This window comes from Dasypus novemcinctus, chromosome 4, assembly GCF_030445035.2.
Source record: "Dasypus novemcinctus isolate mDasNov1 chromosome 4, mDasNov1.1.hap2, whole genome shotgun sequence".
NCBI classification, from domain to species: domain Eukaryota; kingdom Metazoa; phylum Chordata; class Mammalia; order Cingulata; family Dasypodidae; genus Dasypus; species Dasypus novemcinctus.
In genome coordinates this window covers 73,762,180-73,786,456 of record NC_080676.1, presented here as the reverse complement: position 1 = coordinate 73,786,456, position 24,277 = coordinate 73,762,180, and the positions used below count along the sequence as shown (strand labels likewise).

Genomic DNA, 24,277 nt, shown 5'->3' with positions numbered 1-24,277 from the left:
ATAGACACAGAGAACAGACAACCGGGGGCGGGGAGGGGAGATAAACAAACAAACAAACAAATAAATAAATAGAAAAAGGTTTTCTGGTCATCAGCTTTCCTTATAGTAGATGTATGCATTCCTCCTGGGTGTTTTGATTAAACGAGTGCATATCTTGGAAGCTCTGTTTTCCAACATTATAATCAGTGAGGCCTTCATTACTCCTAACTGCCAAGCAACTTCTTTGGTGCACTCTCTCCCCCAGGAGAATGCCCACTTCAGTATCTCAGAGTCCTTGATTGCTGCCATTGAGCTAATGAAGTGCAACATGATGAGCCAATGCCTAGAAGAGGAGGAAGAGGAGGGAGAAGACAGTGATAGAGAGATCCAGGAACTGAAACAGAAGATCCGCCTTCGGCGCCAGCAGATCCGCACCAGGAATCGGCCTTTCTCTTTGTACCAGGAAACGGAACATGGAAGTGAGTTAGGCCTATAAACAATTACTGTTCCTGCTTTTTCAGGGTGTTTTTTCTCTGTTTCTTCCTCAGCTTGCTCATTATTAGATAGAAACAGTACTGGTTTTGTTTTGTTTTGTTTTGTTTTTTGATGTGGTGTTTTGTTTTGTTTGGTGTTGATTTTTTATCCTGCCATTTTTGCTAAATATGTTTATTAACTCTTTTAGCTTTTTTGTGGATTTTTGGGGACTTCCTCTATATAGGATCATGTCATCTGCAAATAGTGAAAATTTTACTTTTTCCCTTCCAATTTTGATGTCTTTTATTTCTTCTTCTTGCCTAACTGCTCTTGCAGGAATGTCCAGTACAATGTTGAATAACAGTGATGACAGTGGGCATCCTTGTCTTATTCCTGATCTTAGAGGGAAGGCTTTCAGTCTTTCACCATTAAGTAGGATGTTAGCTATGGGCTTTTGATATATATACTTTTTCAGGTTGAAAAAGTTCTCTTCTTTTCTAATGTTTTAAGTGTTTTTATCTAGGAAGGATGCTGAATTTTGTCAAATGCCTTTTCTGTGTAAAGTGAGATGATCATGTAGGTTTTTTCTCCTTTGTTTTGTTTTGTGCTATATTACATTAATTGATTTTTCTTTTGTGAACCACCCATGCATTCCTGGGTATGATAGTTAAGTTCATATGTCGTCTTGGCCAGGTAATGGTGCCCAATTATTTGGTCAAGCAAGCACTGGCCTAATTGTTACTGTGAGGATATTTCATGGACTTATGTCATCAGTAAGTTGATTGCATCTATAGCTGATTACAGCTAATCAACTGAGGAGATTGCCTTCAACAATAAAAGATGTCTCATGTAATCAATTGAAGGCCTCAAAAGGAGAAGTGATGATTTCAGCAGTCAGAAGGGAGAATTTCCATCTCTACTTCAGCTAGTGAGCTTCTCCTGGAGAATGCATGGAACACTTTCATCAAAGTTCCCAATTTGCAGCCTGCCCTATGGAATTTGTACTTACGTATTCCCACAGTCATGTGAGACAATTTTATAAAATTTCGTAACATTTACACATATCTCCTGTTGGTTCTGTTTCCCTTGAGAACACTGACTAATACACTGGGATGAAACCCACTTGATGATAGTATATAATTCTTTTGATGTGATGTTGGATTTGATTTACAAGTATTTTGTTGATGATTTTTGTTATCATTTTCATAAGAGAAATTGGTCTACAATATCCTTTTCTTGTAGTATCTTTATACTACAATAAAAAAATAATTTGGGGATGGCAGTTTTATCTTTCAGTACCTTAAATATTTCATACCATACTGCCTTTTTGTTTCCATTGTTTCCAATGAGAAATCACCGCTTAGTCTTATTGAAGGTTCATTGTATGTGATGAATCACTTTTCTCTTGCTACTCCTCAGAATTCTCTTTATCTTGCATTTGACATTCTGATTAGTACGTGTCTCGGAATAGGTCTTTTAGGATTTATTCTGCTTGGAGTACATTGTGCTTCTTGGGCATGTATATTTGTCTTTCGTAAGAGTTGGGAAGGTATCAGCTATTATTTTCTCAAATATTCTGCATTTTTCCCTTTGGGGACACCCATGATGCGTATGTTTATTTACTTCATTCTGTCATACTCTCAATTTCTTCTGTTCTTTTTTCTATCTGTTCTTCTAACTGTATGATTTCATTGTCCTGTCTTCTAGTTCTCTGATTCTTTCTTCTGCTTGTTCAATTCTGCTGTTGTGTGCCTTGGGTATATATATTTTTTGAAGTACCAGGGACCAGGGATTGAACCTGAGACCTTGTATGTGGGAAGCTGGCACTCAACCACTTGAGCTACATCTGTTCCCCTTTGATATATTTTTTTATATATACTCTTTTTTAAAAAAATTTATTTTCTCCCTCCCTCTCCCCTGCTCTGCTGTTTTTGCTGTCTGTGTCCATTCACTGTGTGATCTTCTGTATCTCTTTCTATTTTTTGTCTTCTCTTCTTGTCTTCCTTCTCTAGGATTCATGGGATTCGATCCTGAGGACCTCTAATTTGGGGAGAAGTTCCCTGTCAATCGCACCACTTCAGTTCCTGGTCTGTTGTGCTTCACCTTGACTCTCCCCTTTGTCTCTCTTTTGTTGCGTCATCTTGCTGCGTGACTACCTTGCGTGGTACTGGTTCACTGTGAAGGCACTCAGCTCACCACGTGGGCACTGGCTCGCCACGCGGGCACTGGCACGGGTACTCGGCTCACCATGTGGGCACTTGGCTCACCGCATAGTCACTCGGCTCCCCACACGGGCACAGGCTTGCCATGCAGGCACATTTCTCTTCTTCTTTTTCACCAGGAGGCCCCAAGGATCGAACCCAGGTCCTCCCATATGGTAGGCGGAGGACTTATCACTTAAGCCACATCCGTTTCCCTGATGTGTTTTTTTTAATCCCCCCTTGTGGCTTTTTTTTTTGCTTGCTGTCTGCTCTCTGTGTCCATTTGCTGTGCATTCTTCTGTGTCTGTATTTATTTTATTTCCCCTCCCCCGCGGCTTGCTTGCTATGTGCACTCTGTATCCATTCGCTGCACGCTCTTCTGTGGTTTTTTTTTTTTTTTTGCTTGTCTCCCTTTTTTGTTGCAGCGCCTTGCTGAGTCAGCGCTCTGGGGTGTGTGCAGACCAGGCAACTCTCCACAGCATGCGGGCAAGCCTGCCTTCACAGGGAGGTCCCAGGATGTGAACCCGGGCTTCCCATATAGTAGACGGGAGCCCAACTGATTGAGCCACAGCCGCTTCCCTCCCTAACGTATTTTTAGTTTCTATTATTATGCCTTTCATCCCTGTAATTTCTTTCTCTTTTTTTTTTTAAAGATTTATTTATTTATTTCTCTCCTCCCACCCCCATCCCCATTGTCTGCTCTCTGTGTCTTTCACTGTGTGTTCTTCTGTGTCTGCTTGTATTCTCATTAGGCATCTCCAGGAACCATTTGGGACCTTCCAGAGTAGGAGAAAGACGATTATTCTCTTGTGCCACCTCAGCTCCTTTTTCTGCTAGGTCTCTTATTGTCTCTCGTCTGTGTCTCTTGTTTTGTCATCTTATTGTGCTTGCTCTCTGCATCAGCCAGCGCTCCTGCACAGGGTGGTACTCCTGTGCAGGGGTCACTCCCACGTGGGATGACATTCCCTCACATGGTGTCACTCCCGCGTGGGCCGACACTCTGTGTGGGCCAGCTCGCCACGCAGGCCAGCCTGCCTTCACCAGGAGGCCCTGGGCATTGAACCCTGGACCTTCTATATGGTAAATGGGAACCCAGTTGCTTGTGCCACATCCATTTCCCTATGTTTCTTTCTATACTTTCTAGTTCTTCTTTATGCTCACACATTGTCTTCTTAATGTCCTTTATCTATTTATGCATATTTTCCTTCAACTCCTCAAATTGATTCAGGAGATTTGTTTGAACATCTTTGATTATTTCTAACTCTTGAGTCTCCTTTTATGTTTTAATTTGTTCCCTTCACTGAGTCATATTTTCCTGTTTCTTAATATGGCTTATAATTTTTTGCTGATGTCTAGGCATCTGATTATTTTGATGAGTTAACTCTGAAGGTCAGTTTCTCCCTCTTGTCTGGTTTTATTGTTTATTGGCTTTGTATTAAGGCTCTTTGGTGCTTGGTCTAATTTATTCCATACCTTTACAATAGCCCATGTTTAACTGTTTAGATTTTCTTAGCTCTTCTTCTTCTGATTCTTGCCCTGGATATGTGGTGCAGTTTTTAAGATTGCTCTTGTTTCACCTGCGGGAGAGAGCTTCCTTTCCTCTGTTCCTTCTTTGAAAATCTTGATCTGTTCTATTTGTTTTTGTGCAGACTTTTCTCCCCAGTACCTATGATTTGTTTAAATTCTCTCCCTCATTCGTCGTTCTCTTTTCCTTACACTTCAGTTCTGGGACCCAGCCTATCTTACAGCAGTTCAGTTCAACCCTCCCACCTTTTGGTTTGTTTGTGCTTCTAGTTTCTTCCCTGTTAGGGTATTCTACCTAGGAGCTAGATGCGGTCAATCCAGAAAAATAGGTCATTTCAGAAAAGTTCATTTTGTCTTTAAGTGGTCCAGCCAACTGAAACTGGGATGAGTGAGGGCAGAACAGTTCTTACCAATCTTTCTATCACTGTCTCTTATTTTTTCCTTTCCTCCTGGGGGTCCTTGTGTATACAGCACTCCTCAGTGACTTGTGTTCCACCCTGGGTCTCTGCAGACTTAGGTCCCTGTGCCTGAATATACATGGAGTTCTTTTTTGTTTTTAAATTAACTTTATTTCAAGTTCAAAAAAAGAGAGGAGCAGAAAAAGGCAGCCCAACATCTTGTGGAAATATAACTCCTAAAAAGTTCTTTTTCAGGCACTTTTATCTCATCTAATTCCAACTAATAACTCATTTGTTCCTCTAGTGTACAGAAAGATACACAGATGAATACAGATTAGTTCAATGACAAAGTCAAGGTCCCCTTATTGATGAAAAAAGAAGCTTAATCTTATGCATTTCTCATAAAGCCAAACCCCATATTCTTTTTTTAGTTTTAGAAATAATATAGTATCAACTTTATTTTGCTACAAAATGCTATAAATTACATTATTTATATATTTCTCCATGTATCACCACATTCTTAACACCCTGTAGTAGAAGAGCATTACTATATTTATATTATTATTATTATTATTTTTTAAAGATTTATTTATTTAACTTCCCCCCCTCCCCTAGTTGTCTGTTCTTGGTGTCTATTTGCTGCGTCTTGTTTCTTTGTCCGCTTCTGTTGTCGTCAGCGGCACGGGAAGTGTGGGCGGCGCCATTCCTGGGCAGGCTGCTCTTTCTTTTCACGCTGGGCGGCTTTCCTCACGGGCGCACTCCTTGCGCGTGGGGCTCCCCCACGCGGGGGACACCCTTGCGTGGCGCGGCACTCCTTGCGCACATCAGCACTGCGCATGGCCAGCTCCACACGGGTCAAGGAGGCCCGGGGTTTGAACCGCGGACCTCCCATATGGTAGACGGACGCCCTAACCACTGGGCCAAAGTCCGTTTCCCATATTATTATTTTTTTAAGATTTATTTTTTATTTCTCTTCCCCCACCCCATTGTCTGTTCTCTGTGTCCATTTGCTGTGTGTTCTTTTGTGTCCACTTAGATTCTTGTCAGCGGCACTGGGAATCTGTCTCTTTTTGTTGTGTCATCTTGCTGCATCTGTGTGTGTGGCGCCGCACCTGGGCAGGCTGCGCTTTCTTCGTGTAGAGCGGCTCTCCTTACGGGGTGTGCTCCTTGAGCGTGGGACACCCCTGCATGGCAGGGCACTCCTTGTGAGCATCAGCACTGTGAGTGGGCCAGCTCACCACAGGTCAAAGAGGTCCTGGGTTTGAACGCTGGACCTCTCATATGGTAGGCAGATGCTCTATCTGTTGAGCCAAATCCACTTCCCATCTATATTTATATTATTAAACACAGTCCTCATCTACTGCAAAAATCATTGTTATATATTCCAAATATTATCCTCCAGCTAATATTAGTCTTCCTAGGCAACTTGTTTCAGACACAGTTTTATTCATACATCAAACACATTTGTTATATTCATTATAATATGTTACCATCAAGTCCAACCATTATCACGTATTTACATTTGACCTTATTAAACATTCTACATACATCCAGCATAGTCTCCCCCTTCTTATTCACCATACCCTCTCCCACCAACCCCTACTTCATAGTCCAACTCTATAAGTCTACTCATTGTATTTATTTATTTATTTTTTTAAAAAAGATTTATTTATTTCTCTCCCCTTCCCCCCCCCAATTGTCTTCTCTCTGTGTCCATTTGCTGTGTTCTTCTGTGACCACTTCTATTGTTATCAGCGGCACTGGGAATCTGTGTTTCTTTTTGTTGTGTCATCTTGTTGTGTCAGCTCTCTATGTGTGCAGCACCATTCTTGGGCAGGCTGCACTTTCTTTCACGCTGGGCAGCTCTCCTTACGGGGTGCACTCCTTGCACGTGGGGCTCCCCTACGTGGGGGACACCCGTGCATGGCATGGCACTCCTTGCACGCATCAGAACTGCGCATGGGTTAGCTCCACACAGGTCAAGGAGGCCCAGGGTTTGAACGCGGACCTCCTATGTGGTAGGCGGACGCCCTATCCATTGGGCCAAGCCCGCTTCCCTACTCATTGAATTTAGTTCATATCAGTGAGACCATACATGATTTGTCCTCTTGTGTCTGACTTATTTCACTCAACAATAATTCCTCAAGTTTCCTTCATGTTGTCTTGTGCTTCCCCAATTGACTTCTTCTCGCAGCTGAATAATATTCCATCATATGTATATATCATATCTTGTTTATCCATTCATCAGTTGATGGACTCTAGGTTGTTTCCATTTTTTAGCAGTTGTGACTAATGCTGCCATAAACATTAGTGTGCAAGTATCTGTACACATCCTTGCTTTCAGTTCTTCTGATTGTATTCTCAGTAGCGAAATTGCTGGATCATATGGCAGTCCTATATTTTGTTTCCTGAGGAACTGCCAGATCGTCTTTCACAGAGGTTGCACCATTTTACACTCCCACCAACAGTGAAAGAGTGTTCCCATTTCTCCACATCCTCTCCAGCACTTGTAGTTTTCTGTTCTTTTATTAAGGGCCATTCTGTATAGTATGAGATGATATCTCATTGTAGTTTTGATCTGCATATCCCTAATAGCTAGTGATGCTGAACATTTTTTCATGTGTCTTTTGACCATTTGTATTTCTACTTTGAAAAAATGTCTATTCAGTTCTTTTGCCCATTTTTTAGTTGGGTTATTTGTCATTTTGTCATAAGTTGTGATCTCTTTATATAATATGGAGGTCAATCCCTTATCAGATAATATGGTTTTCCAAGATTTTTTGCCATTGAGTAGGCTGCCTTTTTTCTTGACAAAGTCTTTTAAAGAACAAAAGTGTTTAATTTCGAGGCAGTCCCATTTATCTATGTTTTCTTTTGTTGCTCATGCCTTGGATGTAAGGTCCAAGAAACCACCACCTGTCTCTACTGCCCTCCAGAGTTCTAAGCAAGTGGGATTTATCCTTTTATTCATTAAATCCCTGGGGGGGGGGGGCTTTTTCAGGGGGTGTCTTACATAGTAGTGTTGATGATGTTACTCCCAGAGTAGGTTTCTGATATGTGGAGAACTAAGGCCACTGGTCCTAGTTTTTAGAGAACTGTTTCTGTCCTATTTATTACTTTTTTTTCCTCCCCACGTAACAGGTTTTCGGGTAACTTCCAGCAGCTCCCAGTTCAGTTCACGGGATTCAGCACAGTTCTCTGACTCTGACTCTGCAGATGAGGTTGATGAATTTGAAATCCAAGGTAAGAAGTGATACTTTGTTACATGCCAACTTTATTACCTGTATCAATTTGGAATCATAAGCCGATAGGCTTTCTCTTAGTAGGGAATATTCAGTATGGTCCATTATGGAACATTGTTGGCTATTTTAAGGGGTAGCTTCTCTTGCTAAAAACAGAAACTCTATAATATTTAAGCAGAACAGAACACTGAAAGGAAGTTTTTCAGGTAGAATAGGCTGTTGAAGTCACCCTGATCTTCTTTAAGTTGCACCTTTTCCTTGGATTCTTACTCTGATTCCTCCTATCAGCCTAGTACTGGCCCATACATCCATGAAATTAGAGTCCTATTCTCTGTGCCCCATAACACAACTGAATTTGTTTTGAAGTTTTCAAAAAGGAGCTTTATTATAATCATAAGAGAAAGGGACAATAAGAGTTAATTTTTGGGGAAAAAGCAAAAACAGAAAAATCAAGTTTATCAAATAAAGCTTTATTTTACACAGTCTTACCAGTGCTAACTTGGTACCAGAATCACAGACTCTTTTTGTTGTGGTGGTAGTGGCTCTATTGTAAGCATCTGCATAGAGAAGGGAAGGGGTTCTAATCTGGGAAGGCAGTTGTGTTAAATCAGGTTAATGTGTCATATCTGCAAATCATAGATTGCTTCAAGTTTTCATCAGCCAAGGAGACAAACAGGCAAAATCAGTTCTGGCATACACTCTTCCCCCATGGGGAAATCCATGATTAATTTCTCACAGGTAAAGTTTCTTTGTAATTCTCCATTGTACCATGATAAAAAGTCTTTTATTGCATGAGGCTCCAATTTCCTGTCTGCTTCACTCTAGAGAACCCAGTCACCTGTGCAGACTTCCAGCCTTGGTAGCTGGATTCCTTACCCATTCAGAAATTGAGTTTTTATACTTATTTTTCCAGGTCTCCAGGGAGTCTTCTGTGTTCTCCTTGTATTTGATTTCTAGTCATGACAAGTCATAGGTAGTCACTTGAAAGTCCATTTTTTTTCCTTATTTGTGAATATTTTGATCTCCAAATTAGAAGAAAATAAGAGAGTTCTGCCTTCTCTCCTGGTTTCAGCAGTCAGAATTTCATGAGGATAGTATTGATTTAAGTTCAGAACATGCCGCTTCACTGGGTTATTAAAGCAGTCCACTTAACTACTAAGTCTGATCCATATAGCAAAGCAGGGAGCCAGGAGACGTTGTTCTATCTAGAAGTAACCTTATTTAAAATAGCCTGCCTAGTGGGGAGGAAGAAGTGCATTCCTGTTGGAAACTGTTGCTGCAGTGGTCAGCCCAGGGGTGATGTTTAATAAACTAACTCTCCAGACAGTTCAGTACAGAGTTAGAGGAAAAGACCTTAGGGCAAGTTTTCTCAACCTTTGGACCAGGTAATTCTTTAATTCTTTGTTATTATGGACTGGCCTCTACCTACTAGATGCTTATAGCACTGCTACACCTACCCCTACACTCACTTACACACACATTTTGGCAATGAAAAATGTATCTAGACATTGTCTAGTATCTCCACTGCCTTTGACAGTCTTCAGGCTTCAGCGATAGATTAGTTTGGAAAGTAGCAATAATTATCTCCCAAGCTATAGTGAGCACTTATCTGTCGATATTAGTTCCTAAGCCATTTCATCTTTTGGCACAAAAGTCAAGTCCTGATTCCAGGAACATGTGGTATAGGACTGTTATTCTCAGCAGTTTACTTTCTGTATGAATACTAAAGGGCCCCTTCTTATAATCATTATTATGCAGATGGTAGCAAAGGATCTAACCTGACTCACATGTCAAAGAACGGACTCTCAGTGTCAGTGGCTTCAGTGTTTTCAGGTAGCTTGTGTTGGATGTTTGAGTGTGCTCATATGTGCATGTATATGAATGTTTACAACAGCTTTTGTACATATATGATCATATGACACACATTAAGGTTATACAACTACAGAGTCTGGCAAACTAGTTGAGAAAAACTGGACTTAAGGCAATTAACAGTCCAGGAACAATTCAGATACTCATTTTCTTCTTTCTTGTAATGATCCCCAAAATCCCCCTCACTGAGTTTGTCCTTGTTGATTCTTTCCTACAGTGATAATTTCAGGTTTAAGTGGTCATTGTGGTTGATGGAGGTAGTGGACAGTTCAGAAAGAATGGTCAAATGAAGAATTTTAAAAGTTTAAACTTATAGCTAAGATATGTCCATATACATACAGCAGAAGTAGGGTAGAATGGTATAAAGCTTTGTGTTGTCTCTTTAGAGTTTTGAATTTGCAGAACCAACTTTCAAAAAGCTATTTCTTTTAGATACTTTGTATACAGTTAGGATTTATTGCTATAAATGTTGACCCTGGTAATCACTTTGTAATCCAAACACACTTTCTATAGGTAGAATTAACTAAAAGTGGCAGTTTTCTACTCAAAGTAGCTTTGACTTTTTAGTTTAGTTAATTATGACTGTTAATGTGTTAACCACTAGAATTTGAAATAATTATATAAAGTTATATCAGTTTTTAAAGAAATGAAAAGTAAATACCTTTTCCTCTATTGAACTGTTGTAATTTATTGTCACCGTCCCCTGCTAAAGAAGTAATTATCCTGAGTCACTTTATTTTTGTTTTTGTTATTGTTTTTTGTTTTTTTCTGAGTCTTTTTAACTTTTTATTTTGAAATAATTTAAAACATATAAGATGTTGCAAAAATAATACAAACCTCATACAGAGAACTCCAACATACTCCTACCCCTGCCCCATACCTAGATTGACCAATTTTGATGTTTTGCCACATTTGCAGTATAATTCTGTCATCTATTTGTCTGTCTGTCTGTCAATCTACCTATCTACTTATCTATTTTCTGAATATTTGAGAGCAGGTTGCAAACATCATACTCCTTGAAGAAATAATACCTACATATAGACTTACTACGAACAAGGATATTCACTTATGCACCCAGCTTTAGTGCAGTTATCCAGTTTAAGAAATTTAACGTTAACATGAAGCTTGTAGTCTATATTCCAGTTATACTTATATCCTAATAATGTCCATTTGAGCTTTTTCTCCTCCATTCTTAGATCCCATCTAGTATCATGTATTGCATTTAATTGTTATCTTTTTAATTTCTCTTTCTTTGCTTTTTTTTCAATTGTGGAAACATATATATGCTATAACTCTTCCCATCTCAACCCCTCCCAGGCATACCATTCAGTGAGATTAATTCCATTCACATGTTACAGTATTATTACCATTATCTATTACTATAACTTTCCTTTCACCCCAAACAGAAGCTCTGCACTTGTTTTGCATTAACTCCCCATTGCCCTACCTCCCACTCCTGATACCTGTACTCTACTTTCTGACTCTATGAGATTGCATATTCTGTGATCTTTTCTTTGTATCTTAAATTTAACATTCTAAATCTACAACAATTTCGTTTAATTTTATACCATTTTAATTTCAAAAGCATGTGTAAATTATACATTATGAGCCCCAAACCATTGATTTCTCGTTACATTTTCTGCATTTATTTATTTTTATTGTCTTTTAAAAAATATATTTATTTATTTATTCCCCTCCTTCCCCCCTCCCTCCGTTTGTTCCATTCTTTGCTGTCTCTTCTCTGTGTCCATTCACTGCACGTTTTTTCTGTAGCTGCTTGGCTCCCTTTGCTGCGTCATCTTGCTGCGCCAGCTCTCCATGGCACATGGGCCAGCTTGCCTTCATAAGGAGGCCCTGAGACGCAAACCCAGGGCCTCCCATATGGTAGACAGGAGCCCAACTAGTTGAACCACAACTGCTTCCCTTTATTGTCCTTTTTTAAAAGATAAATAAATCACACAAAAAGTTATGTTAAAAAACATAAGAGGTTCCCTTATACCCCACACAGCCACCCCTGCTCCTCCCATATCAACATCCCCTTTCATCATTGAGGCATATTCATTGCATTTGGTGAATATACCCTGGAGCACTGCCACACTGCATGGACCATTGTTTACATTGTGGTTCACACTCTCCCTTGGTCCATCCAGTGGGTTAGGGCAGGATAAACAGTGTTCCGCTTCTGTCCCTGCAATATTGTTCAGGACAACTCCAAGACCCGAAAATGCCCCATATCACACCTCTTCCTCCCTTTCCCAGCCCTCAGCAACTCCCGGGGCCCCTGTCTCCTTATCAATGATAGAGTTTCTTCCACTGCTAGAGTCACAACAGGTCTATAATAGAATACCAGCAAGTCCACTCCAACCCATATTGTATTTCCCCATCTTGTGGATTCTGGGATGGTGATATCCACACCACCTCTAAACTGAGAGGGGGCTTAGATCCCACATGACTGATGGATGAGAGTCTTCTGCTTGCAGTTGTAGACACTCTTGGTTCCCTGGTGTGGTGGTTGACCATTCTTACCTCCCTGTCAGCTGACCTGGGTATGTCCAACAAACTGGAGAGTAGGTGTTACAACTCTGCTGAGGCTAAGGGCCCAACTGGCACATGGGCAGTCCAGAGAGTCAAGTCTCCTGAGCATACACAAACCCCAGCACCAATCACAGGTTCAGTAAAAGTGACAGAAGAAGCATGTGTAGAGAGGTCATATCTGAGTCCAACTCAATCACAATCAGGAGGACAAATTCCAAAGTAGGGCCCACTGACAAGGCAGTGAACTCCAGAGCCATCTGTTATGACCATAGAACCTGTGTAGCCCTCAGGAGCACCAGTACTTGGGGTTATATCTATTTGGCTATCTCTGGGATCCTGATGAGACTTGCGTAAGTGCAACCCCTCTGATGACCTCCTGGCCCATTTTGAAGTCTCTTAGCCATATAAACTTATTTGTCTTTACCATTTCCCCCTTCTATTCAAGGTCTTTTTCTAGTTGCATCACCAGCTGGTGATGGTAGTAGTACCTTGGCACCAGGGAGGCTCATCCCCAGGAGTTATGTCCCATGCTGGGGGAAAGGTAATGCATTTACATGCTGGTTTGGCTTAGAGAGTGGCCACAGTTGAGCAACATGGAGGCTCTCAGGAATTAACTCTTAGGCACCCTGTACCTCTAGGCCTAGTTGAAATTTCAAGTACACAGGCTCATAATTATAGTCATCAGTATCAAGGGCCCATCATTGGGCCATCCTTCTTCACTAGTCTTTGTCCTTGCACTTGGGGGAGTGTTGCTGTTCCATTGGGGAATGTGACAGAGCTCCCCATGTGAGAACTCAGCACTCTCTCAGTTGTCACGTGTAAGACCATACCCAATGAACATTCGAAGATATCTATATATCCTATATGCATGCCCTAGAAAATCTCTTCCCACCCATGCATTCCCCATCAATGACACCCCACACCAGTGCTCCTCCTCTGCGATAGTTGAACCCCTCTGTGATCCAAAACTTCTTAAAAAATGAAGCTCAATATATTGCCAAATTCAATTAGTAGGAAAATGAAATAGTATTGACAGGTTTAAAGATTAGAAATAGAATACATAATAATTTAGAAAAACTAAAATAAAGTAAAAAATAAATTGGGGTATTAAAAATGAAAAATACCATAAAACTTTGTTTTTGACATTTTACCTTTCATCACAGTAATAGGTGTTGCCCTGCATGGACAGTGGCAAGGCAATCTCCATTCCTTTCTCAGTGTCTACATTCTTTTTTATTTTTATTTTTATTTTTAATTTTGTCTTCTAAAAAGTTTTAGATCACAGTTAAGTCACATATACAATATAGGGGACTCCCATATACCCAAAATCAAACCCTTTTCCCACTTCCCCAGCAATGATCTTTTTACATGTGGATGTTACATTTGTTGCAGCTGATGTACAGATATTGAAACATAGCTACCAATCATGGTTCCATTATGGTTTACAGTATGGTTTACATTTTAGACTATACACTTTTATAAATTTTTGGTGAAATTTAACATGGCTTATATCTGTCATTACATGAACTTGTGGCACACTTCCATTGCCCCCCAATTACCACCACTTCCATCCATTCTCTTCCTCTCTCCCTCCCCCTCCTCTCAGGGCCCACAGTGACAACCAAGCTTCGCTGCTTGAAGAACAAGATTCATAGATACTTAAAACAGTGCTGAGGGCTTGACTCTCTAGTCTGTCCTCCCCCATTGGGAACCACCCATGTTCTCGAGAGATACCCTCTCCTCTGAGAACATCAATCCACCCCAGAATGGGGGTACAACACTTTCCTGCTCAATGTATGTGTCTCCACCCACTGATATAACACATTATGACAAGATGAGCACTCACACATTCCCTAGAAGACTACCCTAGGTGCACCCTGTGCCAGATGCGCCCTGTCAAGCACCCTAAACAAGTAACCCTTCCTTATTATATTTTCTAAAGAGTTTTCTCAAACATTATAGTTTCAACCACATACCTGACACTCTCCCATGTTCACCCACTCACCCCAAACCCTCCCTCCAATTCCATGAGCCATCTGACCTATCCTCCCAACCCTAGCCACCCTCAAGCCTGCAGTGCCCCATGTAATAGCATCCCTATGCCCCCGTCTTGTCCCTTCACTGCACAACTATTTACCTCCACTTTATCATAGATTTTGCCCATGTAGGCATCAGCTCACAACCTTCCTCTTCCTGCCCCATTGCCTGTAAGCCCATCGTCCAGTCTCTAGCTGTCTGAGACAGCTTGATTTGATTAATTCATATCAGAGAGGTCATGTAGTATTTGTCCTTCAATGCCTGGCTTGCTTCACTCAACATAAGGTCCTCAAGATTCATCCATGTTATCCCATGTGTTAGTACTGTATTCCTTCTTACAGCTGAGTAGTATTCAATTGTGTGTATATACCACATTTTGTTTATCCATTCATCTGTTGATAGGCATTTGGGTTGATTCCAACTTTTGGCAATAGTAAATAATACCGCTATGAACATTGGTATGCATATATCAGTTCCTGTCCTTGTTTTCAGTCCTTCTGGGTACATACCCATATACCCATGTAAGACCATAAAGACCTTGGAAAACAATGTAGGAGAGCATCTACAGGACCTTGTAATAGGAAATGGCTTCATGAACTTCACACCCAAAACATGAGCAGTGAAAGAAAAAATAGATAAATGGGACCCCCTCAAAATTAAAGCCTTTTGCACCTCAAAGGAATTTATCAAGAAAGTGAAAAGACAGCCTACTCAATGGGAGAAAATATTTGGTAACCATGTATCTGATAGGAGCCTAATATCCAACATATATAAAGAAATTCTATATCTCGAAAATAAAAAGACAACCCATTCAAAAAATGGGCAAGAGATTTGAACAGACACTTCTCCAAAGAAGAAATACAAATGGCTAAAAAGCACATAAAAAGATGCTCAACATCACTAGCTATTAGGGAAATGCAAATGAAAACTACAATCAGATACAATCTTACACCCTGAGCCTCCTCTTGACATAGAAGTGCAACGGACACAACCAATCCAAGGTCCACAGAGAAAAGGTGGCATTGGTGTGGGAAAAATGGCCATGGTGGCTGATGGGTATGGGGAATGGGAGGAAGAGATGAGATGTGGAGGCATTTTTGGGACTTGGAGTTGCCCTGGATTGTGCTTCAGGGACAATCACCGGTCATTGTAAATCCTCCCAGGGCCCACTGGATGGAACGTGGGAGAGTATGGGCTATGATGTGGACCATTGACCATGAGGTGCAGAGATGCCCAGAGATGTACTTACCAAATGCAATGGATGTGTCATGATGAAGGGAGTGAGTGTTGCTGGGGGGGGAGTGGTGGGGTGGGGGTGGTGGGGTTGAATGGGACCTCATATATTTTGAATGTAATATTTTTACAAAATGAATAAAATTAAAAAATAAAAAATAAAAAAAATAAAAAATAAAAAAGCTAAAAAAAAAAAAACAGAGAGGGGAGCGGATTTGGCCCAACGGATAGAGCATCTGCCTACCACATGGGAGGTCCAAGGTTCAAACCCAGGGCCTCCTGACCCATGTGATGAGCTGGCCCATGCGCAGTGCTGATGCATGCAAGGAGTGCCATGCCATGCAGGGGTGTCCCTCATGTAGGGGAGCTACATGTACAAGGAGTGTGCCCCATAAGGAGAACCACCCAGCATGAAAAAGTGCAGCCTGCCCAGGAATCACGCTGCACACACGGAGAGCTGATGCAGCAAGATGACACAATAAAAAGAGACACAGATTCTGGGTGCCACTGACAAGAATACAAGTGGACACAGTAGATGACACAGCGAATGGACACAGCAGACAACTGGGGTGGGGAAAGGAAGAGAAATAAATAAAAATAAATCTTTAAAAAAAATTAAAAAACAACAAAACAAAAAAAAAAAACCCAGAGGACTTCAAGTATTGGAGAAGATGCAGAGGAATGGGAACTCTCATCCACTGCTACTGGGAATGTAGAAGGATACAACCATTCTGGAGGACAGTTTGGTGGTTCTAAAAAAAAAAAACTACCTATAGATTTGCCATATGACCAAGCAGTTCCTCTGCATTTGTTTTTTAGATCCTATAGGAAGTAAAAAGTGAGGTGACAAATAAAAATACAATAGTAGTGGTATTCGTATATACTCATGGCATTATTTTTACCAGAGATCTTTATTTCTTTATGTGGCTTCAGTCAATTGTCTAGTGTCCTTTCCTTTCAACTTGCAGAACTCCCTTTAACATTTCTTGTAGGGCCGGTCTATGTTGACAAAGTCCTTCAGCTCTTGTTTACCTGGGAATATCTTAATTCCTCCTGCATTTTTTATTTTTATTATTTTCTTTAATTTTTAAAAAGTTTTAGATTACATATATCTCGGCCTTTTGGCTAAAATCAAGTATAGATTACATAAATGTTACATCAAAAATAGGGGGATTCCCATATACCCGTCCCTTCCCCCTCCCCTACTTGCCCCATAAGTACATTTGTTGCAAATGATCAACACATATTGAAGCATTGCTACTAACCATGGTCTTTAGTTTACATTATAGTTTACACTTTGCACTGCACCTCCTGCATTTTTTTAAAGATTTATTTATTTATCTCCCCCTCTCCCCCCAGTTGTCTGCTTTCTGTGCATTCGCTGTGTGTTCTTCTGTGACCGCTTCTATCCTTATCAGCGGCACCAGGAATCTGTGTTTCTTTTTGTTGCATCATCTTGTGTCAGCTCTCCGTGTATGCGGCGCCATTCTTGGGCAGGCTGCACTTTCTTTTGCGTGTGGGGCTCCCCTACGCTGGGGACAACCATGGTGTGCGGCACCATTCTTGGGCAGGCTGTGCTTTCTTTTGCACTGGGTGGCTCTCCTTATGGGGCACACTCCTTATGCTTGGGGCTCCCCTACGCGGGGGACACCCCTGCGTGGCACAGTACTCCTTGCGCGCATCAACGCTGCACATGGGCCAGCTCCACACAGGTCAAGGAGGCCTGGGTTTTGAACTGCAGCCTTCCCGTGTGGTAGGCAGAGTCCCTATCTGTTGGGCCAAGTCCACTTCCCCATCCTGCTGTTTTTGCTGTCTGTTTCTGTTCACTGTGTGATCTTCTGTGTCTTTCTCTTTTTGTCCTCTCTTCTCATCTTTCTCCTCTAGGATTCACTGGGATTCGATCCTGGGGACCTTCCATGTGACAAGAGGTTCCCTGTCACTTGTGCCACCTCAGTTCCTGGTTTCTGTTGCGTCTCGCCTTGACTCTCCCCTTGACTCTCCCCTTCGTCTCTCTTTTTGTCGCGTTATCATCTTGCTGCATGGCTCACCGCGTGGGCACTTGGCTTGCCGCATGGGCACGCCTTTATCAGGAGGCCCTGGGGATCGAATCTGGGTCCTCCCATATGATAGGCAGAAGCCCAATCACTTGGGCCATATCTGCTTCCCTCTGTCCACTTTTCTTCACTCTTTTTTCTTTGTGCTTCTCAGATAGTGTGATTTCAACATTTTATATTCAAACTTACTGGTTCTTCTGCCAGCTCCAATCAGCTATTGATATCCTCTAGTAAATTCTTAATTTCTGTTTCTGTGGTCTTCTCTATTTGATTCCGTTTCATAATTTCCATCTCTCTATTGATATTCTCTTTGTATTCATCTTTCATTTTCCTGATTCCTTTAGTTCTTTGCCCATGTTTTCCTTTGGTTCTTTGAGCATGTTTAGGACCATTTTTAAAAGTCTTTGTATGGGATGTCTTATGTCTGATCCTCATTGATGGTTTCTAATCTTTTGATGATACATGAACATTTTAATATTTTAGTGTGTTACTGCTGGAATTTAGACTCTGAGGTGTCTATTCCTTATACTTGAATATAGCTAGTGTTATAACAGCTTTTCTTGAATGCTAGGAGCTAGCAAAAACACAAAACAAAGGAAAAAGAAAACACATTTCTCAGTCTTTGGAAATTGACCTGTCCAAGTACTCTTTTTCAGGATTTATCCTTATGAGTTTGGAGAATAGCTCCAAACCAAAGCTTAGGGGCCTTCCTGAGCCTTTCTGTGCATGCCTCTTAAATAAGACATGTGTAAGTTGCCCTAGGATTTCCCCCGTTTATACAGATACAAGCCTTTCCTAGGAAACAGTTTCCTCACAGCCCCAAACACCACTCTATATATCCTCCCACCAGCAATCCCTTTCCCCAGGCAGCCTGATCTGACTGCTCTCCCACAGTGTTCTGAAGGAGAGCTCATTGAGCTGCCTTCTACATGCAGGGCAAGTTCTGTGATGGTGAGTCCCTCAGGCCACCATCAGGAAGATTGAACCAGACATACATGCTATCAGTATGTGCACAAGAATTACTCCCCTCCCTCCAGAACTGGGACAAGGGATCCACACTGGGAGCACAGGCTCACTCTGTCTATGCTGAACTGGTGAAGGGTTGGCGAGGGGCCAACCAGTGCATCATGAGATCCTACTGCTTTTAAGTGACCTTTTTTCTTTTTGATTCAGTGCTTGCCCTATTACTGCAATCCTTTAACTATTTTCTGGAACTTTGAGTAAGATGTTTCTGCTACTTTTTGCTGGTTGTTGGAAGCTTCTATAGGTGGATGGAATCCTGAAGCTGTCACTATGCCGTATTGATCAAGGTGGGGCCCTTTAACTGGTTTTTAATGTGTTTATAACCACATTCCTTTGCTGGTGCTGTTCTTGCCTGTCAGCCACTTCTCTGTCAGGGCATTGTCAATCTGCTTCAGTCATAAGGAATACCTTTATTTGGTTTTCCTAGAATCATTTCTTCTTCTGTTTTGAGAGCTTTAAAGTTTTTATACATATTACAGGGTTTTTTAATACCTTGAATATGAAAAATAAAATTAAACCGAGAAATGACTTTTTTTATTGTGACCCAATAAAATAAAATATTGTGGTGGGGGAGAGAGAAATCAAGAAAGTTCTCTCTCAAAAGTAAAGACAAATTTTATGTTTTCTCTACACATAGTTTCCCAATTATGAAAATATAATTTATAATTTATCTTTTGCTACCAAAGATTTCTTATTTTCTGTTTTTCATCTTTTTCTAGTCTTTATTCACACCAAGTTTGTTACTGGTACCCAGTTCTTTCTAAATGGTATGATTATACTTCTCATTAACAATCATCTTGATCATGTCCTGAGTTTTACAGATATATGTCCTTTTGATCATCTTAAGTAATTTATATTAAAGAGTCTCTTGAGAGTATCTGAGAAAGTTGGTCAGATTCCATAACACCCTTGAAAAAACAAAACTGCTTAAGCATCCTATTATGGGCAGCATCTATAATATATGCTCTGTATACATATAGCTTAATGTAATACTTATCTTAGATCTTTTTTTTTTTTTTAAAGATTTTATTTATTTATTTAATTCCCCCCCCCCCGGTTGTCTGTTCTTGGTGTCTATTTGCTGCGTCTTGTTTCTTTGTCCGCTTCTATTGTCGTCAGCGGCACGGGAAGTGTGGGCGGCGCCATTCCTGGGCAGGCTGCTCTTTCTTTTCACGCTGGGCGGCTTTCCTCACGGGCGCACTCCTTGCGCATGGGGCTCCCCCACGCGGGGGACACCCTTGCGTGGCACGGCACTCCTTGCGCGCATCAGCGCTGCGCATGGGCCAGCTCCACACGGGTCAAGGAGGCCCGGGGTTTGAACCGCGGACCTCCCATATGGTAGACAGACGCCCTAACCACTGGGCCAAAGTCCGTTTCCCTTATCTTAGATCTTGATTCATCAAGTAGACCACATAGAGCAGAAGTGTTTATGAAGAAAGTACATTTGAAAGTTACTTCCTCCTAGCAACAAAGTGAATGTAAGTCTTGTGATCATAACTTTTCTTTGTCATAGAAATCTTTGAATTTCCCAATGTCTGTTTCTTTCTTAAAACAATTTTACTGAGGTATACTTTACATCTCACAAAATTCACCCATTTCAGGCATACAATCCAATGATTTTAGTAAATTTACTGCAATTGTGCAACTATCACTGTTTTCTAAAGTTGGAACACTTTCATCATGCTGATAAGATTCTCATGCCCGTTTGCAGTTACTCCCTTTTCCCATCCCCAGTCAACCACTAATCTCTATAGCTTTGCTATCTGTATAGATTTGCTTTTTCTGGATAGTTCATATAAAAGGAATCATACACGTGATCTTTTATGTCTTTTTTTTTTTTTAAAGATTTATTTACTTAATTTTCTTTGTTTATCCCCACCTCCCACAGATGGTTCTCTCATCTGTCTACTCACTGTTTGCTTGCCTTCTCCAGGAGGCACCAGGAACCAAACCCAGGACCTCCCACATGGGAGGCGAGTGCCCAACAGCCTGAGGCACATCCTCTCCCCATGGGCCACAGCATCTGCTGGCTTGTGGCATTTGCATGTTTAGGTGTCTGCACTTTGCAGCAGGTGCAGCATCTAGATCATTGCGGCAGGTGTGGCATCTAGCTTATTAAAGTGGGTGTGGCATCTCTTCATCTTCTTTAGGAGGCACCCAAACCTGAAACCAGGACCTCCCATGTGATAGGCGGACACCCAACTGGTTGAGCCACATCCACTTTGCTGGCTTCTTTTACTTCATCTGTTTCTCATGATAGAGACTGCCAAATTGAAATCATTCATAACCTTCTAATCCCAGACGGTCTTTTTAGCTTCTTTGTTCCTAGGGTTTTATTACTGTGGTTGTTGTTGTCATTTTCCCCCCTTCATCCTCTTCTCTTACAGCTTTATCAATTCTTCTTTATCTTCCTTTATAGATTCTTCTGGAGTTTCATTCTTCTGTATCATCATGGATTTCTAGTCAGAGTCCACTCAGGATACCAAAATCACACAGTAGTTTAAATAGGGAGAGTTTAATATAAAAAATTATTAACTATATCGAGAGATTGGAATAATGGGAGACTGGCTCATAAAAAGGAAAGAGAACTTTAAAGAACACAGGAAGAAAGAGATGTAGGGAGCCGTCACTGCCCCTGAGGCTGAAGTTGAGCATCAAAGGTAGGAACAATTGTAGAAGAGGGCTATACCTCCAGGGCTGAGAGCAAGACCTCCTGGCTTACAGGACAGTGGAGATATTCTCTTGAGTCTGCAACACTGCCTGAGCAAGTACCTGCAGACACTATCCATGGGGAAGTGCCATGCTAACAGCATTTGCTGGGAAGCCATTCTCTGGGGCACTGGGGATAGCTGCCCACAGGGAGATGCCACATTTTGGAACACGAAAGCTAGAGGAAGCAGTTTGTGGGAAGGTACCAGGACTGTGGCTCTTACTATGAAACTTTCTGTGGCGGTGCCAAGGGAAGCCATTGATGAGCTTCTGTACTCTGCTGCAAAGCCTCCTGAGAGCATGCTTCTCCCAGGAGAGCCACATGCACTGCAGGAGTCAGCTTTGGGGAGCACACCAGAGCCAGGAGACCTTTTCCTCCTCCGGTGTCCCTCCAGTGCCCTCTACTGACAAAGCATCATGCTACCTGACCAAGGAGAAATATTTATGAGTTGAGCTCCATTATCACCGAGCAGACAAAGATAAACAGACTTGGAGCTGAAAAACTATAAATTGATAAGTGGCACATTATATAAAAGGAAAGTTCACGATCTGTGTTTTCTAACAAAGCTTTTAATTGTATCTGATTCAAGGTAATCAGTTGCTTCTCCCCATCCCCCTTTATAAATAAAATTTTTTCTCCTTTTAAAACAAGAGTAATTGTGGTTCTTCTTTATTTATTTGCTTATTTTATTGTGGTTCTCCCATTTTAACAGTGTTTCCTTTTGAACCATCAGTTGAAGATTTATTGGAGTTGGATTCCCAGTTGGGTTTTGAATCACCTTATCTGCTAGAAGGAAAGCCAGAGAGAAACCAACATCATACCAGCCAATAAATTCTGAAGTTGATTATCTTCCTATGCCTCACTTGTTTTGTTTAAAAATGTACTGGTTTTACTAGATGAGGTGGTTTGGAGCTGTGTACCCCCGAAAAACATATTCTCAAACTTAATCCATTCCTGTGGGTGTGAACCCATTGTAAATAGAAACTTTTGATGAGGTTACGTCAGTTAAAGTGTGGCCCACCTCAATCAGGATGGGTCTTAATCTAACTATTACTGGAGTCCTTTATAAACAGAATGGAATTTAGAGAGAGAGAAAAAGCCATGGAAGCAAGAAGCTGAAGGTGAACAGAATCCACAAGGGAAGAGAAAGGCCAGGAGAGGCTGCCATGTGCATTTCTGTATGACAGAGAAACCAAGGATCACCAGCAGCCAGCCCCAGAACTCCAGTCTTGGGGGAGAATAAAACCAAAACAAAACACATTGCCTTGGTGATGCCTTGATTTAGATATTTTTCCCATCTCAAAACCTTGAGCAACTTTTTGAAGAGGTTGCTTCAGTTAAGAGGTGGCCCAATTTAATCAGGATGGATCTTAATCCTATTACTGTAGTCCTAGTCCTTTATAAGCAGAATGAAATTTAGACAGATTTAAAAAAAGCCACAGGCAGCAAGAAGCTGAAGGTCAGTGGAATCCAGAAGAGAAGGGAGAGACCAGGAGAGGCCTCCATATGCATTGCCATGTGACAGAGGAGCCCAGGACCTAGAATCACTGGCAGCCAGCCCCAGAACGCCAGGTTTTGGAAAGAATGCCCTGATGATACCTTGATTTGGACTTCTCTAAGACTCACATCCATGAGCTAATTAATTGCATAGTTTAAATCAATATATTACATGGTATTTTCTTGAGTAGCCAAGGAAACTAAAACACTAGGGTACCACGGTTTTAACCAATTCTTCTCTTGATCATCCCAATACCAATGTCTAGACATGCAGCCCATTCTTCTCCTTGTAACATGTCACTGTCACTAGCTTTTTTTTTACTTTTTCCAGTCAATAATAGACTTATCCTATGTAAAGTATCAGAAGCATTTGAACTCAGTCTCTTAGGAAAAAGTGTATTTGTTTTTGAACCATTGATTACAAAAGAAGAAAAAAAGGTTTTATCATTACGTTGACTTCCAACTAGAAGGCAACACTCTCAGACTTCTTTATAAAGGATGAGCTATCCTCTCTCTCCTGGGAGGTGCCAAGCCATAGAGAAGTTCGTTTTCTCCATGTGTCACCAGACAGGAAGGAAATATTTCCATGAAGCTTTTTTGAGGATATAGAAGATTTTTATATTCCACATACATTTAGTGTGTAGCTTTTATGATCTAAGTTCTGTGTTAGGTACTGATTCTGATATTTAAAAAAGAGCTAGATAGAGTTCTTGTCTCTGGATCATTTAAGAGCGCTTGAGATTTAGAGAACAATAAAGAAATCAGGTCATTTATTTTGTGTTTCTACTTGCTAGAGGGTGTGTCCCTGTGTGTCTTAGGATGCTTCCTTTTCTCATTCACTGTTTGCACCAAGTTTGAGTTTATATTTCCACCCGAATTTGTAACCACTCTGACCTCATCAGTGCTGTGCGTAATGTCACTAATTCAGCCTAGTTGTGACCTGAATAGAGCCAAATTATAAATTGTGTTTTGAGCTTCACTAAGTTGTCTCCATCTGGACTCTTCTTATCTTGCACAGAATGTAGCACCTAGCTGCTATCTTGAGTGCTTAGCTGTCCATACCTTATAAAGGTTTCCCTTGTCCCTTACCTTCTGCTTTTCTATTTTCCTGCTCCTCTCATCTCTGGTTTCCATTTAGATGCTGACATCAGAAGGAGCACAGCCTCAAGCAGCAAATCCTTTATTTCCTCCCAGTCCTTGTGAGTACTTTTTTATAAAACCTTGGGATAGGTGGAGAAACTGCCCCAGTTCTTGGTTTATCAGTGGGGAAGGTCATGGATTAAATGCATCCAAATTCACCAAGAGGCAAGGTTAAAGTCATGAACCCGTCTGATGATAGTGAGCTCAAGGAAAGAGAGCAGAAAGATCTTTGGCCCAAACTGATGTACTGGTGGAAGAAAGCTCTCAGTGTGGTTTGTTCCTTCTCTACTGTAGTGTGAACATACCAACCCGTACCCATTTCTTCAAGATGGTCAGGTCTCAAAAGAGAGAGCAGTGATCA

General features: G+C 41.2%; 1 protein-coding gene across 13 annotated transcripts in view; it reads left to right on the top strand.

The window, feature by feature from the left end:
• Positions 1-24,277, top strand: part of RUBCN (rubicon autophagy regulator) — an 84,222-nt gene that overhangs the window by 50,117 nt on the left and 9,828 nt on the right. For 8 of the 13 annotated variants that reach the window (XM_004465839.4, XM_071214733.1, XM_071214731.1 and 5 more), the window contains 3 exons: positions 245-458; positions 7,718-7,819; positions 23,915-23,975. In XM_004465839.4, the coding sequence (XP_004465896.2) occupies positions 245-458; positions 7,718-7,819; positions 23,915-23,975 (377 nt within the window). Of the gene's footprint in view, positions 1-244; positions 459-7,717; positions 7,820-9,576; positions 9,652-23,914; positions 23,976-24,277 lie in introns of all 13 variants that reach the window. The other 5 variants (XM_071214730.1, XM_058295651.2, XM_023590965.3 and 2 more) reach the window with 1 other exon arrangement.